Raw genomic sequence first — 18,510 nt, 5'->3', positions numbered from 1 at the left:
GGCCTTTGGCCTCTGTTAATCGCTAAACTGTAGCTGAAGAGCTGAAAGAGGTCAATGTCCTCACCTTATCTTTACAGGGTCTCTGGCAATTCTTGGCCGCGCACACAGCATTCTCGTCGTTGGAGTCTTCAGCCCCGGACCAGTCATACTTGGAAGGAATGTCAAGAATCTTCTTCTCCTTCCTCTTCTCCAGCCCATCCCTGATGGCCTCTGCCTTGGCCACTGCCTTCTCCTTTCTCTTCCTTTCCTTCTCCTCCTTGGCTAACCGCTTGGCCAGCTGCTTCATCTCCCGGTTCTTGTCAAGGTTGAGCTTGAGTTTCTTCTTCTTGGGTTTTCCCCCAAGACCCAGTTCAGACCCACCCTTTTAAGCTCTTTGGACTTGGCTGGTCGCATTTCGCCCATTGCTGAAGCCCCTCCGGCGGCGGCGGCGGCAGCCATCAGCATGTGGTGGTGCTCGGCTCTTTCCAACTTCCGTTTCCGCTTCTTCTCTGAATCTTTCAGCTTCAGTTTCAGAGGCTTCTCCATCAGAGAGTCGTCGGGCTGTAGAGAAGGAAGGAAAGACGAGAAGAGAATGACCATTTCCATTTCTAATTCTGTAGTTATTGCAGGCATGTTTTCCCCTAATTTGACCTGAATCGATGCATCAATTCACAAAACTCTTCATCAGAAGCAACCAGAGTGATTTATTCAAACCCAAACCCAAACCCAATGTTCAGTCACTACACCGCATTTGCTATAGGGTCCAGCTGCGCAATCAGGTTGCATGATGGATGACCTCCCTACCTCCATTACCTGCAGGAATCTTTCCTCAGAGGGGGGGTGCGTGGCCTGTAGGATCCTCCAGATGTGCTGGGTCTCATCCAGGGACACCTCCAGCAGGTCTCCCAGCATCATCAGCTCCTCCAGCTGGGCCTTAGCCTGCGGGGACAGCTCGAGCACTGGCGGCTCCAGGCTGCGAGGTACCAGAGGGGTCTTCCTGGGCTGCTTTCTGGGCGTTCCCATGTCTGAAATGTATATATTTTGAGTGTGAGATGATGAAGGCCCATATTTCAGAGGAACTCAGAGACACAAACTCTCTCAGAGGAGTGGAATTAAAATGTGTATTAAAAGTGTTCAAAAATGAAAGCTGTCCTTGAATCATTTCTGCATGAAAACAACACGGGATGATGATCGGTAGGCAGACTCAGAGCAACAGAAGTAAATCGTAGTAAGTGAATGTGGCCTCACTTTGCACACAGGACTTGGAAGCTGAGGAGTAGGCGTGTTCGGCGCAGAAGGAGGGCGTGGCAGCTGGCCACATGTGACTGACCACCTCCTCAGACTTAACAGGAATCTCCTCATCACAGAACAGGTAGGGCTTCACCTCGCCTGGGTCCTGGAACAAAGCAGACACCAACAGGGAAGAATCACAAAAAAATCCTGCTTGCTTATAGGCGGCTTGAACAGCATCACTTGCCTCACATACCTTCATGTCATAACCGTAGGTCTCCCTGATGTCCTCGTCTGAGTCGGTCTCCTCGTCATCGTAGTCTACGGACTGGCGAGGGGATGCAGCTCTGCTGAAACCTGACTGCTGAAAAGTCTGGATGTGGCCCTGAGGAAGGGCAGAAACACACCAGCCATAAATCAGGTGAAATTATGTTTTCATGGTCTGTGTATATAGCCCTTTTTTTCCCCCAGTCACACTATGCCTGACATGGAGTGTCAGGTTCACAAGAGCAAAATACAAAAAGCATAGATGCCTCCGTTTTCCTTTACAGTATGATGCTAAATAAAAAAAGCCAAATGCTTTGCCAGACACATTCAAAAGGTGTAATTAAATAACATGTAAAAATAAGGTAACGGTTCTGTAGGTTTATTACATCTATGAGAAATCAGTCATCTGCCACCTGTAATTCCCTGCCTTTTTTCACATTTTAAAACATCAATCCAGTTTTGGAGTCTTTTTCATAATTACACATTAGTGCCCTCTTCTGGTGCACTCCATTTTTACAGCCAAAGCCCCAACGGGAAACCACAATAATTACAATCTGCAAAACAGGATTCCTAGAGTCTCACTGATGTTACTGTATTAGAACAGAAATGAGACTAATGTAAAATCATTTAAGATGACATGTACAAGTACCTGCAAGTCCGGGTTGGCGGCAGCTTTCTGCAGCTCGGCGTTGATGATCTTCTCAGTTTTCTCCCTAGCAGCCTGCTCCACCATGCGCTGGCTCAGCACAGACAGCTTTGCCAAGGCTGAGGACAGCTCCTCCGTGGCCAGAGATTGACGTGCACGGTCCTGGTGGGACAGTCAGACCAGTGTGAGGATGGGCATTTGATAGGGAACAAAAGCACACCGTGGGAAGGAAGTGTTCAAAATAAAAGCAGATGATGGTTGTAAACTGAGTTAGTACGAGTAATTCCATGCATACCTGCCAGCTCATTGCCCTCTCTGTCAAACACTGGAGGGCTTCTCCTTCTGGAAGACGCACCGGCAGCTTCTGCAGCGACACCAGCAGCGACAGGATGGTCTCTAATCTCGGCCTCCTCGACCGCTGACACAGTGGACACAGGAATTTGGAGTCTTTGCTATTGCTCTGCCAACCCACACCCGCTTTCTTCTGAGACCCCGTCTTAGGCAGAGGCACGCAAGCTCCGTGGAACCAGTCCTTACAAAGCTCGCACTGCAACATGAAGCCGCTGGCCGTCTTTCGACACAGGCAGAACTTGACCTCCTCGATGCGGTCTGCCATGGCCATCTTGGCTAAATTGGCAGCCCGGAGTGAGTGGATGGCCTCCACTTCTTTCTGCTCTTTGGATTTGAAGGCTGCTACGACGGTGGAAGGGTCTCGCACCTCTTCGAGGCTCTCCTCCAGGTCGCTCAGGGCGTCGGGGTCAAAGCCTCCTCTCTCCTTCTCCAAGAGCTCCTTGACGCGTTTCCTCTTGCTCTTGCTGTTGCCATAGACCCCGATGTCGACGCGAGGACTGAGGACCTAACAGAAGAGGCATACAAGAATAGCAACAAAATATTAAAAATAAAATGAATTCTTAGAGGAGACAAGACATACTCCCCAAACCATATTTATACATCTCCACAGCACTTACATTGCACTTATTCGCCTTTACAGTGAGGAAAATAAGTATTTGAACACCCTGCTATTTTGCAAGTTCTCCCACTTGGAAATCATGGAGGGGTCTGAAATTGTCATTGTAGGTGCATGTCCACTGTGAGAGACATAATCTATAAAAATCACAATATATGATTTTTTAACTATTTATTTGTATGCTACAGCTGCAAATAAGTATTTGAACATCTGTCTATCAGCTAGAATTCTGACCCTCAAAGACCTGTTAGTCTGCCTTTAAAATGTCCACCTCCAGTCCATTTATTATCCTAAATTAGATTCACCTGTTTGAGGTTGTTAGCTGCATAAAGACACCTGTCCACCCCATACAATCAGTAAGAATCCAACTACTAACATGGCCAAGACCAAAGAGCTGTCCAAAGACACTAGAGACAAAATTGTACACCTCCACAAGGCTGGAAAGGGCTACGGGGAAATTGCCAAGCAGCTTGGTGAAAAAAGGTCCACTGTTGGAGCAATCATTAGAAAATGGAAGAAGCTAAACATGACTGTCAATCTCCCTCAGACTGGGGCTCCATGCAAGATCTCACCTCGTGGGGTCTCAATGATCCTAAGAAAGGTGAGAAATCAGCCCAGAACTACACGGGAGGAGCTGGTCAATGACCTGAAAAGAGCTGGGACCACCGTTTCCAAGGTTGGTAATACACTAAGACGTCATGGTTTGAAATCATGCATGGCACGAAAGGTTCCACTGCTTAAACCAGCACATGTCCAGGCCCGTCTTAAGTTTGCCAATGACCATTTTGATGATCCAGAGGAGTCATGGGAGAAAGTCATGTGGTCAGATGAGACCAAAATAGAACTTTTTGGTCATAATTCCACTTACCGTGTTTGGAGGAAGAAGAATGATGAGTACCATCCCAAGAACACCATCCCTGCTGTAAAGCATGGGGGTGGTAGCATCCTGCTTTGGGGGTGTTTTTCTGCACATGGGACAGGGCGACTGCACTGTATTAAGGAAAGGATGACCGGCGCCATGTATTGCGAGATTTTGGGGAACAACCTCCTTCCCTCAGTTAGAGCATTGAAGATGGGTCGAGGCTGGGTCTTCCAACATGACAATGAGCCGAAGCACACAGCCAGGATAACCAAGGAGTGGCTCTGTAAGAAGCATATCAAGGTTCTGGCGTGGCCTAGCCAGTCTCCAGACCTAAACTCAATAGAGAATCTTTGGAGGGAGATCAAACTCCGTGTTTCTCAGCGACAGCCCAGAAAACCTGACTGATCTAGAGAAGATCTGTGTGGAGGAGTGGGCCAAAATCCCTCCTGCAGTGTGTGCAAACCTGGTGAAAAACTACAGGAAACGTTTGACCTCTGTACTTGCAAACAAAGGCTGCTGTAAAAAATATTAACATTGATTTTCTCAGGTGTTCAAATACTTATTTGCAGCTGTATCATACAAATGAATAGTTAAAAAATCATTCACATTGTGATTTCTGGATTTTTTTTTTTTAGATTATGTCTCTCGCAGTGGACATGCACCTATGATGACAATTTCAGACCCCTCCATGATTTCTAAGTGGGAGAACTTGCAAAATAGCAGGGTGTTCAAATACTTATTTTCCTCACTCTAAGTGCCCAAACACAGCATATGATATAGGGCTGCAACTAACGATTATTTTTATTGTCGATTTAATCTGTCAATTATTTTCTTGATTAGTCTGGTCTATAAAATCTCCGAAAATGGTGAAAAAAGTCGATCAGTGTTTTCCAAAGCCCAAGATGACGTCCTCAAATGTCTTGTTTTGTCCACACCTCAAATATATTCAGTTTACTGCCATAGAGGAGTGAAGAAACTAGAAAATATTCACTTATAGGAAGTTGGAATCAGAAATGTTTTACTTTTTTTCCATAAAAAAATATGACTCAAACTGAATAATCAATAATCAAAATAGTTGGAGATTAATTTAATAGTTGACAACTAATCAATTAATCTTTGCAGAGCATGATATATGCAGTTGTGACTAAAATCTTATGATTCATACATCTGAGAGGCAAGCATCAAATCAACTTTTTTCATAGTGGCCCACCTGGAGTAGTGTGTATGTGGAGTTCTTCTTGAGGAAGGTGCGACCAGTCCTCTCCCTCCAGGCTCGAGCTGCAGCCACCTGAGAGTCCACCTGGGCCAGTGGATCAAGCCGGACAGGGATGGAGCGACCCCTGGCCAGCAGGCTCTCAAGCTGCTCCAGGTAAGCGTAGCTACTGCCACTCTGTGTGAGGTGGATACACAGGAGAAGAGAGAGTTTTGCCAATGCCTTTATCAGAGCAATGAGATACAGGTTAAGTCTCAATCAACAATCCTAAAGAGGACACGTGGCTTTAGATAAGGGTTAAAAGGGCTTCTAAAGGATGTAGTTTACACATAGACAGTACCTGAATGGCTTCCACCTTAGATGTCCACTCCTTGGCCTTCTGTAGGGCCTCTCGGAGGGCCAAAATATTAGGTAGGTATGCTGGGATGTTCCTAGCTTCCAGCACAATGCTCTCCAAGGTAACCATGCTGTGTCGAGGCCTTGGGTTATGAAAGGACAGACAGGCATGGGATGATCAAGTATGACTCAACTAAAAATGTATTAAATTTCTGTAAGTAGCAGCAGTTGAGGTCTCTAATATGGTTAATTAAATGGCGAACACACAAGTCACCATGAATGTGTCTGTATGCTATTGTAACCGTGCAACCTTACCTGGCCTGTAGGCAGGCGCGGGCCTTATCCTCCCATCTCTCCGAGACAGTGAGTATCTCTTGCAGCTCGGCCATGGCCTTCTCCACAGCGTGGTGGGGAGCCAGGCCCACCCCAGAGTCTATCAACCGCTTCATCAGCTCCAGGGTGACGCGGTGAGGCTCGGCCAGGGTGACACGCACCTGGGATACGAGGACAACGGCACGTTACATGAAGCCAAAAATAACAACCACTCTTTCAGAGCCCACAAACAGGTTGTGGTAGGGCTGCACAATCGTTTCACTAAAGCACTATCGCTTTTTTAATCGCCATCGCGATATCAACTGGCGTTATAAACACATCACAAAAGGCTGTGACATTTCACAAAAGAACAAGAGATTTGTGTGTATTGAAAGAAAATATCAGTAAAAAATGTTAAGGTTCGGGATTAGGGTGGGTGCCTTTATAAATTCAACAACAAAAAATTTTAGTAGAATACTGAAAGCAGCAGAAATGCAAAACTGAGGTACACTTTAATACCTTTTTATTTTTTGCAAGTAATATCGTTCTCGCAATATTCAAACAACATGATCGCAAATTGCATATTCTCCTCGTATCGTGCAGCGCTAGTTTGTGGGTGTTGTAGGAGCCCACCTCATCAAGCCAGCGGGCCTGCTGGAGCTCCTGTTTCAGTCGGGGCAGCTCTGGCAGCTCTACATCCAGGCCACTGCCCAGGTCCAGCAGTGCCTGCAGCTTGGAGGAATCAGGCGTCTCGTCTGACAGTGCCACCTGGGCTCGCTCGTGGAAGTCCTCCACATTCTCCAGTAACTCCTGGAGGGAGGTGACAGACACAATAGGAGTGAAGGAAAGGAATGAAAAGTAGGTAGAAGTTTTAGCAGTAATTGAATAGTATGGATGGTGATAAAAGAGGGTTTATAGGAGGAATAGGGAAAAGAGGGAAGAGATAAAAAAAAAAAAAAATTGTGAACTGTATTTCACTGATAAATGGGGGTAAGCCATGGGGCAAGCACAAAGGCATAGAGAGGACTCACTTTGACTTGTCGTGCTTGGCTGATGATGCAGGGCAGCCTATACAGCTGATCCACAAAGGCTTTGAGCTCATCCACTGTCAGTTTGGTACGGTTACGACTGCTCTCCGAACGCAGACGGCTGCTGCAGACATAAAAGGGGAAAAGAGTGACGGTTCAGTTCACGTTTGAACCTGAGCAGATAAATTACTGACTTGCAAATGGAATTTTCTTTCCGTACATGCTTTCAGGTGAGCAGTAAATTGCTTTTCTGTTGGATTACATTAAGGCTTCGTGCATCCGTGTCCACTGACCTGTGCCGCTGTTTGCGGCTGAGCAGCAGCTGAGCCACGGAGGAGCACGTCTCCGCCTCTTTGACCATCTCCCTCAGGCGACGGAACAAAGCTTTCTCCGGATACTTCCGGTCCTCTGCATCCTCCAGCAAAACCTTGAGCTCAATAAGATCTATGAGACACAAAACGATCATGCAATGGCACAAAGAGATGTGCAACACGTACATATCTTGCAGTAGTATCTAAGTATAAAACCTTTCTTGTTTTTCTGGTCGGCAGCCAAGGCCTCTGTGACCCTCTTTGCCCACGTGTCATAAGACTGAGCCCGTGTCTTGACCCCATACAGCATGGACGGAAACTCCTCCAGATCATAGCGATACCTGAAATATATTGTGTGGATAGCTACTTGAGAATATGGTGTTATGTGTTCAAGTAAATGTCGAGGCCATAACAAATTAGATTTCTTAACCACGTGCTGTACGTGGTTGTGTTTAGTACTGGACTAAAAACAACAGGTCTCTTACCGAAGACACTTGCTGCCGAGTGGACAGTCACAGAGATCTGCGGCATGGGTCAAACAGACCAGTCGGTCAGGGCTGCAGGAACAGGTCAGTGCAGACAGGAAACAGGTTGTCTTGCACTTGTGACACTGGCGCTCATCGTCAGGTAGAAGTTCAAAAACCTCCTGCTCTGAGGACAGCACCCCCTGCAGATAAGGAAGAGAGAGAACGGATGATGCCGTCGCTAAACAACCTGTGACAATATTATTAAGCTTGCCATTTGAAAAGGGACACAAAATAAGCACGAGCTGAGGCTGTTAACAGCTGTGTGAAACTACAGGGTAAGGCACAGGTTCAAAGCCAGGTAACTGCCAATCACCCACGCCTTCTACATGCATAAGTTGAGCAAAACAAAGAAGAAGACATTTACCATTTCTTGGACAGCCTGTCTGAGTTTTGTCTCCTCCTCCATCATTTCTCCCATTTCCTTGAAGACGGCAGCAGCTAGCTCCACGTCAAGACTCTCTGGGTCAGCAGCCATCTTGCACAGCAGCTCCTCGTGGGAGAAGACGCAGTAGCGGTGAAGGCGTCGGTAATGGGCCACACACTGACGACCCATAGGTAACTAGGGAAGGGCATGCGTTAAAAATAAAACGCACATTCAAGTTGTTATTATTCTTTTTTTAATGCAAGAAGTATTTGCTTTCCCCTCACCCAGTCAGCGGTGCAGAAGTTAACAGCCTCTGCAAAGTTGTAGCCCTGGTTGAAGCCACTGTGATAGGCCCTGGGGAAGGTCACCACAAACTCCCCTGCACACTGATTGGTCCTGTACACCTGAGGGGGCAAATACACACATACACGTCACTTATAATCAACATGAACAACATGACTAATATCTAATCATCCAACCCCACTAAAGGCTCAGACTACATACAGGGACACCATGCTCCATGAGGACATTGGGATTCATGATGGTGACCAGTTGATGGAGGAGGTCAGGTTGGGAGTCAAACAGCTCTGGAGCCAACTTTTTCATAACGGCCTCCAGCTTCTCTGCTGCAGAGGCCGGCACGCCGTACCAAGTCTTCGGTTCACCCCTGGAGGAGAGGAATAAATGAACATTAAAGATACTTACATACTCATGTTTTTTTTTTCCCAGAGCGACACACAAGTGGAATTAAATAAGGTTAGTTTCTATAAGGTTTTTCAAATCACAGCAGTATTCTTTATTTTAAATAGTGTAATTTCCATTTCCACCAACATTCATATGTCAGAAATTTAAATTAAGTCTTGTGCGGACATTTTTTTCAGTCTCACCAGTGCAGGAAGTTGATGGAGTAACTCCAGTGGTCCTCGATGTGCCAGCAGAACGAAGAGAAACACATGCCCACATAGAGCCAGGGCACCTTCATACCCGAGATGTCCACATTGATGTGGGTGAGCACCGACTGCTCCAGCACGGGCATGTTATTCAGGTTCCAGCCTGAGTTGGCATACTCCTAATAGAAGAGCAAACAAAGTGCTTTCTTTCACTTCAGGGCAAATGACATGTTTTTACTTAACCCTTGTCAAAGAGAAAAAAAGCTTTTAGTGGATCTGTTAGATGGTGGTCTGATGGATAAAATGACCCAGGTGTAGAACAAGGGGGAATCCCCATCATGAGTCCTCTACTGGTTATAAGCCTCTAATAGAAAGTGTAAGAAAATAATGGAACTGCTCTGAGTCTAAAAGCCATACTCTTAGACAAGATGTGAAAAAATAAAAACCAAGTCAACACTGGAAGAGTTTATGATAATACAAAGTAATCTTCTCACCTCTTCATCTCCCAGTAGCCTCCTTTTACCGTCCCTGACAGGAAACCCGCTGCCCACCTCCTTGGAGCTAATGTCTGCTCCGTACTCTACGATGACATCCTCCTCGATGCTGCTGACCAGGCGCCAGAACTCTTTCTCCACCAACTCTGTGGGGACCATCTGGAGGGCGCAAGGCGGAAATAATGAAATCCCCTGCCTTCTCTCAACAGGGAAAAGCCTGTGAGCATCACATGTAACCTTGAATTGTTAAAGCAGAACGTGTGACAGCCAGATGATGGAAGGACACCTGTGTAACAGTACACATATTTGAGCTCACTAAAAAGGATCTTACATACATGAACAGGCATGTTGAAATAGTCAGACTTGAAGTGATCAGCCATTTCTCCAAAGCTCTGGAGACTGTACTCCCTCACCGCCTGCTCGAAGCCAAATGCCTCCCTGGGCTTACTGCACTCCTGTCAGGGAAGATGGACCACACTTTTATTATAATAATACGAATTTGCATCATGTGCATTATGCATAACAGGGTTAAATATGTAACAGAACGATAAGGGAATTAATAATAACTCTTATCATTTGTTAGTAGGGATTGGCATTTCAAGCAAAAATACTATTCCAGATTCACTAGAAACTATTTGGCCATTCTTCGAAGAGGATTGTCAGTCATCGCGCGTTTCTGTAATAATGTAAGATTAACGTGAGAGCAACAACTGAAATTTATACACACACACAATAACAAAAAGAGTTTTAATCAAAATATGTATTTCTGTATATGCAAATGATGTACGAGAGAGAGAGAGAGAGAGAGAGAGAGAGAGAGAGAGAGAGAGAGAGAGAGAGAGAGAGAGAGAGAGAGAGAGAGAGAGAGAAAAAGAGAGAGAGAGAGAGAAAAAGAGAGAGAGAGAGAGACCCATTCATGATTTGAACGTTCCCAACACTGATCACCTGTATTGGGACTCCCGGCCTCGCTATAAAACGACAGATTCAAGCTTCAACACATAAACCACGTGGTTGCGTCTGCTTTATTTCCACCACAGCACAACCGCACTGCACCTCATTTCCTTTTCTTTTTTGTAAGAAGTTCCACACAGAACTGTTTGACAGCTGTCATCGTCTTTGCATGTTTGTACAGAAGCATCTAGCCCATTTCACAGCACGGTAGCAAAGGCTATACTGCCCCCGCGCGGAAAAGAACCGAACTGAACGTGGTACACACGTTTTACCTTTAAAGACAAGACGATAGTGGCTTAAGCTATTAACATTTTTATAATTTAAAGTGCCTATATGTAACTTGTACACTTTCTGAAACTGTGCAATGTTCCATCTGATGATCATAAATGACCTGTAACAGCAAACGAGACTAACAGTGAAAAGAACGCTATTTTTTTTTATATAGTTTTTATTAATGCCTCTGCCCGGGCAGACGGTAGATGGCGCTACAGAGCACAAGGTAGCAGGAGATTTCTTTATAGAGGCCTAATTGTATTTTTATTTGCTGTAGTTATGGCTGATATTGGAGCAGGGCCATCACAAAAAAGATGAAAATTAAACGAACAACTAAAAGCTAAAAGTGAAAGTGAAAGGCAACGGGCGAAACCGAGTCAATCTCGGTCAGGCTTTCAACAGATGGAGACAATTACGGGATTGTAAATGATTCAAAAAACGTCCCTCAGGTATGTAATATGTCTATTTCATTCATAAAATAACTTTACAATGTGCGATGTGGTTGTACACCAGTAGCCAACATTAAATTATGTCCCCCTTCCATTTAGCGTGGACTTTATATTCTTTTTAGTCGGCCTACTATTTTCTTTTCCCTTGTCCCCCTGTACTTAAAGCGCCCGTGGGTTTCATGAAATGTACCATATAAGTTATTACTAGGTTGGTTGCTACAACAATCTCTTCATGCTTTGGCTCGAGACACAGTGACAGTGATAACGTTACCCGGTATAGCTCACAATACATCCAAAGTAGGCTAAGTTACCGTATGAAACACTTGAAATGTAACGATGCATCTGTAACGTATTCTCTTATTGTAAATGAATGATTATCCGTCTGAGCAAAACAATCAACGTGAGTATACGACCTCCCGGTAACGCTAACTCAGTAATCTACAGTGGGCAATACAGCAGCGTAAAGAAAAGACCTTTACGACAGCAGGTGTGGTAAAAACACTACCGCTAGAACACTACCGGTTGCTACAATCAACACAAACTGAAAGCCACTTGAAGTAGTATTTGAAAAGTCGAAAATCATGACCCATCCCCATTTGTTAGATTAATATAATCGTTAATCAGGACAATGCCACGATAAGACAGAGGGCCTCCATTCATTTTTGTCTGATTGTTAAATTGACTTTTGCATGTTCATTTGCACATGTGTAAATTATCCATCTTATTTATATTTCTTCTTTCTTTAAGAATTTTGATTGGCCAGACAGCGTTCAAGCCTTACCTCAGCAACACACTTAGGGCAGCGCCAGTCCCCCTTGGGCACGTCCTGTAGAGGTGGGATCAGGCAAAAGGTGTGGTAGCTGTCGTCACAGCCGTCACACAGCAGGAGCCGGTCCTCCTCATCGCCCCGGCCACACACCAGGCAGAGGTACAGGTCGATCTGGGGGATCAGCACCACAGAAAAATACAGGGACGGTCACGCACAGGTTTTTTCCAAGATATAATAAACCATCAACCAGCAGGGAAAATTCCAAACACAATGAAATGACACTCACAAAGTTGACCTCCAGGGTCTCCTTGCGTGGTCTCATTTTAATGGCAAAGGCCTGGGCTTTGAGGTGACGCTGCTTCCTGTTGAATCCGTCATCTAAGCAAAAGGGAAAAGGTGCCGGTATGAGAATAAAAATTCTCACAGTAACACTGACGATTTATCGCTAGGTGTCTGCCGTGTGTGCAATTACAGGTCAACCAAAAAAGATCCTTACCAGCTGATACAATCTCCAAGCCGACCATCTTGGGACTTGTACCAAAGATCTTTAGGCCTTTTGGCTCCTTGTTTTCCCTCTAGAGAAACACAACAACAGCAGTCTGTGAACCAGAGTGATCCTGCTGAACGGCCAAATGTTAGACGGGTTCTTCTTTTCAGATTGTTGCAGGGCGGTTATGTTCTAAAACACAAAAAAATAAAACACACACACACCTCCGCGGGAAGTTACCGCATTGATGGATTATGAGTGAATGCAGAGCTTCATCCCGTCTCTCTGTGTCAGTCAGACGTGTGCCTCAATATGAGATACAAGGGGCATAGTGGTGGTTGGAAATTACAACGGGCTGCACAACCTGCACGCTGTTATTGGCTGGGGGTTACCCACCCACATGGGGCGCAAAGGCTCTTTGTTGACGCCAAAAAACATCCCTGCACTCACCAAAGTAAAAGAAAACAGAATACGCGCAGAGGACAGGGGCTCTTGCAGATACAGACAACACCACACACTTCTAGTGAGTCATAATTATTGATTGAGGGCATTTTTCACACCTATAGTTTGTTTGCTCTGGTCCGCATCAGTTGATGAGTTTATAAACTTGGAGTGATTTCCCCTTGGGTTCGGTTTCGTTTCACACAGAATCCAAGGCAAACAAAATGCGTCATTAGAAACCACGCAAGAACGTTCACTCCGCTTATTGGTCAGAAGTGTCTGGGGCGGGAGCAAGAAAGTAAATGCAGGAAGAAGGTCCTGCGTCTGACTTGCGGAGTAGACAATTGGTGCGGTTCGATGTCGCATCATGTTCTCACCACCAACGAACCGCTCCAGGGATTGATTGAAAGCGTACCGAGACCACTTCATCAAGGAGGTCTCGGTATGCTTGTTTGGTCCGCTTTTGGTGCGCATCAGAGTGCGATTGCTGCATTCAAACCTGACTAAACAAACTGCATCAAGGGGGCAAACAAACTCTAATGCGATATCACAGAGCTGTACAACAACACTCTTTGAAAATGACTTAAGCATGATTTATGGTCATGCAGAGCTTTCGCCGTAGCCTACGTAAGTGTGCTGTGTGCGTCGATCTCTTTAAGAGAATAGCAGAGCCTGTGTGTGTGTGTGTGTGTGTGTGTGTGTGTGTGTGTGTGTGTGTGTGTGTGTGTGTGTGTGTGTGTGTGTGGTAGAGCGATTGAGAGAGTTAGAGAGTGATGGTGATTAGCTTTGGAGTGAGTACCGACTCTAGAGTCATAGTGAGAGAAACAAAGTGTCTCCCCTGTGCTTTCTGACTATGGTGGGAAATCTGCAGCAGGAAAAGTTAACCCTCTCCTTGATTTCATGTTGTTTATGGAGAAGAAGAACCAGCAAATGAGTCGGGGTAAATGCAATGCTACCAAGCCACGGCTGAGCGACATGCGTCTCTGCGACGTGTAGTTACATTTTTCGGGAGGTGCACGTCGGGCTATGGCTTAGGGTCCGGTAGGACTGTGTCGCCACGTACCTAGATACGTAGCAACGGCGTCGATTTTTACGCAGAAGCATAAACCATGATTTAAATTGAATACTGAGCACAAAAAGGATGCATCTGTGACCCAACAGTAATATTTAAAAACAAAAATGACAATGTTGACATGTTCAACAAGATATGTTATTAAATAAAACTTTTATAATTTTTTAAAACACTTTTGAGATCAGCTTGGCAAAAAGACACAACTTTTTGTAGTGTGTCCCAATCTCCTAGCCATTCCAAATACTACAAATAATCTCCGTTTACCTCAGACTTAAGGCGCCTGGAGCGTCTCTCAGGCAGAAGCCGCTCCTTGGTCTGCATAGCATCGCCCTCCCAATCTTTCTCCTTATCCTCCTCCTCCTCCTCATCTTGCTCCTCATCCTCCACTGCCTCCTCACCAACTCCCTCATCCACTTCTTCCACATCATCGCCTTCCTCGTATAGCCGCTGGATGCCCTGGTTGGAGAAAGGGGTAGAGTGGAAACAAATTAGGTTTTGGAAACCTTTTATTATTACTGTAACATTAGGCCCAAAAGTTGGATGCAACATGTTTGATTTGGTTAGGCCAAGTTTGGTTAATGTATTATAGTATAAAACAATCCAAGAGTTACATTTGAGAGGGACACTGGGAACAGCCAAAACTAATTTAGCTCAATGGGGAATAAAAAGTAAACACTCACAAAATGTACATTTATTGCACAACAATGTGTTTTGTATGTCTCATGTGCAATGGTGCAAAATAGAAAAACAGTATGCAAGAGTATGCACAAATCATGGTTGTATAATTCATGTAGACAGTAGGGGTGGGAATCACCAGAGGCTTCACGATACGATATCATCACGATACTTATGTAACGATACGATATTATTGCGATTTTAAACATATTGCAATATTCTGCGATATATTGCAATTTATTAACTTTTTTCCCAACTTCAAATTTTTCCCAATTTCAAATGATGTCTCCAAAAGGAAACTTTGTCAACATCCGTTTTATTTAAAAAAAAGATACATTTTTCTGTTTGTTCATCCCACTTCAATTGTATTGCTGCGAAATCAGATTGTCAAGCAGACAAACTAACCAACACATATATCATAAAAGATTGATACTTGGCATCTGTGTATCGATACAGTATTGCCACAGAAAATATTGCGATACTATGCTGTATCGATTTTTCCCCCCACCCCTAGTAGACAGTGTGTTGTACATGTTGGTGGGTGAGCTTCCATTAGGGTTTGGTTTTCTGACTTTGATTGTGCAGCTGTGTGAAGCACGGTCAAACTGTGTTAGTTTGTCTATGTTAAATGAGCAGCACTCACAGTCAGCGTGGCCCCAGACTGGAAGAGTTCATACGGATAAAGGATCCTCTCATAGTGGGAGCGGAGCAGTGAGCCGGTGCCTTTCCCGGCTGGGAAGCCCATCCGGCTAGCCACCTTGGACCACCTCTTCTCTTTACACACAGTCTCAAAGCCGCCCTCTGAGGACACAATCTGAAACACACAGGTGTTCAATATGCGCATTTATACTAACATTAAGGACAAAAAATAAATAAATCAACATACACCAGCTGAAAATCAATGTTATACAATTAGTCAAAAAAATATGGATCTCGTTTTACCTTGCTGAGCTGATAGAGGTCCAAAACTTTTCTTTCCACATGAGGAAATCTGGTCTTAGATCCTTGCAGCTCCCAGAACTTTGCGATTTGATCCAGAAAGTTGAGCTTAACCCGAGTGAGGGCCTGGACAGGCAGGAGAGAGAGAGAGAGAGAGAGAGAGAGAGAGAGAGAGAGAGAGAGAGAGAGAGAGAGAGGACACTGAAAGCAGGAGCCCACTGTTCTGCTCTTATGAACACAGAACACCTCAAGCAAAATTATGTTTGAATGGCTGCACTCTGATACACAACCATACTGTGAAAACCTTACAACTCCCATATTGGAGCTGTCCTGCTGCCCTTGTTTTACATACGTTAAACAACATAAAAAGAAGTAGGAGGCTTGAAAAAACAGAACAGGTGCGAGACAGAAGGTATTTTATGTAAAGACAAAGTCTGCTGCTATTTAAGAAGTATGTATGTAGCATAGATCAGTTCATTAGCAGCACACATTGAAGCAGCGTACAGTATGTAGTGCTTCATGAAGTCATGTTCTTTGTGAAGTAAGCAAGCAAGCAAAATTTATTTAAAAATTGCTTTTCACAGACATAAGTAGCATGAAGCAATGCCTAAGACACACCCTTACTCAGTTTATTGTTATGAAGGCGTGATGCATTTTCTTGGCAAACTCACCTCCAGTTCATTTAGTCTTTGTACTCGAGGAGTGAAGCGGAAGTTGCGTACATCGCAAGCAAACGGAGGCTGCCAGTCCTGATAGACAAGAAAATAGAATCTAACTCCCAAAACAATATCAACAATGAGGAAATGACAGCAGCAACTCTGTCTGCAACTTAGAAGAAATCTTTCTCAAATAAAGAACATGGGCAGAGCTTATAAAGTTATGACTATTTATAACACAATACTTAACACAGTATGAAAAGTGCACTTGAGCCCATTTTATAACAGCACTAATGGTGCATAAATGCTTCCAATTTGAAGCTATTATTTTCAACATGTAATTATGTCTATTCTGAAAGGTTATTAATGCATTGCAGGCCACAACAGTTAAAAGGTCCTAGAAAATGTACTCGAATGGATGCTTGTGTCCATGTAACAAAGCATAAATATGGGTTTATAGTCTGACAGGAGCGACAGGCCTGCATGTGGCCCAATGTCGCATCTTCGCAGCTAACGTAACAATCACCGTACTGTTACTTTGCTAGCCACGAAGAAAACAAAAACAAAGGAATTGTAGCAGAAACTGTTACATTCATTTCGCCTTTCCAAAACTTTTCTGGACAACAAAGGAAACCCAATGTCACCAAAGTACAAAATATGTACTGTTGAGTGCAAAGAAATTAAGCCTTATTTGACCTCTATTAGAGTAACGGCAACTAGTAATGCCGTTGCACAAATCCACGCAGGCCCTGGTAAACAACCACTACATACGTAGGAGCATAATAGGCGAATCCTCGCAGACTTTAATCCAATGCTTGTTCCAATGTTTAAAATGATATGTGAGTTTACCTCGGGGGGTCGAATCTTGCAGATGCCCGTTTTCTCTGCAATGGGTCGGATCTTGTTGATAAATCCTAAAGGATCCGAGAAATCCTCCCAACTCGGCTCAAAAACCGGGCATTCAGGAGGGGGGACGAACTCAGCAAATGCTGACATGTTGGTGTGGTGCCAGTGAAACAGTCTTTAAAAATAATATCGGATTAAAAAAAATGCACCGAGTTGAGCTCAACAGTCCATGACTATTTCCAATAATTGTCGTCTCGGGGAACTTCCTCCGTGTCCATCGTGATCCTTTAAATCGCCCAGCTAACCAATTACTTCAACGTCAGGGCATCCCAGTCGCGATGGAGTATCATAATCTGGTTTGAAAGTGAATGCATTAATACAACAACCGAGCTGCTAATTATCAATGTTTTCCCATCATCCGTAAACAGCGGGCCAAGCAAGGCCGGGGAGTCTTCACCACCACTCCCCTACCTGGGACGGAGGGCTGGGTTAGTCCGAAACGCCAGCATTCCTTCTCTCACAGATGAAAACTTCACAAAAAAAACAGCTCTGCAGTGGAGACTTGGGCCAGGCACAATCACAATATTTGAAAAGAAGTTGTAAACAAAAACACCCCGGCTTTATCCTTCCAATGTTGGCTGTAATATTAGGTTAACGTTACGCAAGCTATCATTGCTATTGCTAAGTCTATGTACCTGGGTAGTGCATGATTTCTTCGTGATGGTACATTTCCAACAAAGTTATCCACGGTCCTGTGGCTAGCTGGTAACGTTAATGTGCATTAGTTAGTAGCTAGCTAACGTAATTAGGATCGCTCGTCCGGCTTCAATAAAAACTCTAGCTTGTCTTCACGTCCACTTCTTTGAGCACCTGATACCAGCCAAGCTGGACCACAACAAGGAGGAGGCTAATACCAAGCGTACATTGTTGACTGATGTCTTCACTCCGTGCGACAACCCCCATTCATTGAAGCAATTGAGGCTATGGAAAACTAGCATGCAGCTAATTTAGTTGGCTAAAATCAGCTTAGCGACCGCTGCTCATTGCGCAGCTAACATTGATGTTTGCTGAGAAAGTCAGCTGAGCAGGACAGTCCGTCATGGCTTTAGTAGGTTAATCGGAATCACATAGAAAAAAGGCTATAATCCTTTTGCTTTGTTTTACAGGGTGTCCCTTTCCGTATAATTTAACGTCGTCTGTATGTATTGTATCCGCATTAGCCAACGTGCTAGCTACAACTAGCAAGGTTGGATAGCTGTTATGGTGCCTTCAACAACACTCGGAAACGTTTTACTACTTCCGAGTTCGAGGCCGAGTTGTATAAAGGGCAGTGCTTTGCCTGTAAACATCAATTTGCAACAACTTGTACTAAAAACAACAAATAATGGCTGCTATTGTGTGTCGAATCAGTAAAATGAAGGGGAAACGATGCCATTCAGGTTTAATTAAGGATGCATTTTTCAAACAAACGCCAAGGTGTGGTCGCAATAATCCCTCCTGTTACTATCTAGACGCCACGTTTGAGC

The 18,510-nt window shown here is 44.5% G+C and overlaps 1 protein-coding gene across 3 annotated transcripts in view; it reads right to left on the bottom strand.

Annotated features, from left to right (window-relative positions):
• The window catches only part of kdm5a (lysine demethylase 5A), a 23,695-nt gene extending 5,185 nt beyond the window's left edge, over nucleotides 1-18,510 (bottom strand). Inside the window, exons 1-28 of one of the 3 annotated variants that reach the window (XM_028570213.1) lie at nucleotides 16,988-18,510; nucleotides 16,154-16,231; nucleotides 15,486-15,608; nucleotides 15,187-15,357; nucleotides 14,133-14,324; nucleotides 12,365-12,443; nucleotides 12,155-12,246; nucleotides 11,881-12,048; nucleotides 9,762-9,881; nucleotides 9,427-9,585; nucleotides 8,930-9,111; nucleotides 8,547-8,709; nucleotides 8,327-8,446; nucleotides 8,043-8,237; nucleotides 7,637-7,818; nucleotides 7,368-7,492; nucleotides 7,134-7,284; nucleotides 6,844-6,964; nucleotides 6,446-6,622; nucleotides 5,816-5,994; nucleotides 5,505-5,643; nucleotides 5,162-5,341; nucleotides 2,418-2,978; nucleotides 2,126-2,284; nucleotides 1,466-1,594; nucleotides 1,228-1,375; nucleotides 784-1,004; nucleotides 65-540 (exon numbers count right to left, since the gene is read on the bottom strand). In XM_028570213.1, the coding sequence (XP_028426014.1) occupies nucleotides 283-540; nucleotides 784-1,004; nucleotides 1,228-1,375; nucleotides 1,466-1,594; nucleotides 2,126-2,284; nucleotides 2,418-2,978; nucleotides 5,162-5,341; nucleotides 5,505-5,643; nucleotides 5,816-5,994; nucleotides 6,446-6,622; nucleotides 6,844-6,964; nucleotides 7,134-7,284; nucleotides 7,368-7,492; nucleotides 7,637-7,818; nucleotides 8,043-8,237; nucleotides 8,327-8,446; nucleotides 8,547-8,709; nucleotides 8,930-9,111; nucleotides 9,427-9,585; nucleotides 9,762-9,881; nucleotides 11,881-12,048; nucleotides 12,155-12,246; nucleotides 12,365-12,443; nucleotides 14,133-14,324; nucleotides 15,187-15,357; nucleotides 15,486-15,608; nucleotides 16,154-16,231; nucleotides 16,988-17,134 (4,719 nt within the window). In that variant the 5' untranslated portion in view covers nucleotides 17,135-18,510 and the 3' untranslated portion in view covers nucleotides 65-282. The remainder of the gene's footprint in view (nucleotides 1-64; nucleotides 541-783; nucleotides 1,005-1,227; nucleotides 1,376-1,465; nucleotides 1,595-2,125; nucleotides 2,285-2,417; nucleotides 2,979-5,161; nucleotides 5,342-5,504; nucleotides 5,644-5,815; nucleotides 5,995-6,445; nucleotides 6,623-6,843; nucleotides 6,965-7,133; nucleotides 7,285-7,367; nucleotides 7,493-7,636; nucleotides 7,819-8,042; nucleotides 8,238-8,326; nucleotides 8,447-8,546; nucleotides 8,710-8,929; nucleotides 9,112-9,426; nucleotides 9,586-9,761; nucleotides 9,882-11,880; nucleotides 12,049-12,154; nucleotides 12,247-12,364; nucleotides 12,444-14,132; nucleotides 14,325-15,186; nucleotides 15,358-15,485; nucleotides 15,609-16,153; nucleotides 16,232-16,987) is intronic. The other 2 variants (XM_028570215.1, XM_028570214.1) reach the window with 2 other exon arrangements.

This window comes from Perca flavescens, chromosome 23 (assembly GCF_004354835.1).
Source record: "Perca flavescens isolate YP-PL-M2 chromosome 23, PFLA_1.0, whole genome shotgun sequence".
Classification (NCBI taxonomy): domain Eukaryota; kingdom Metazoa; phylum Chordata; class Actinopteri; order Perciformes; family Percidae; genus Perca; species Perca flavescens.
The sequence above is the reverse complement of the archived record's forward strand: the minus strand, read 5'-3'. Positions and strand labels throughout refer to the sequence as shown.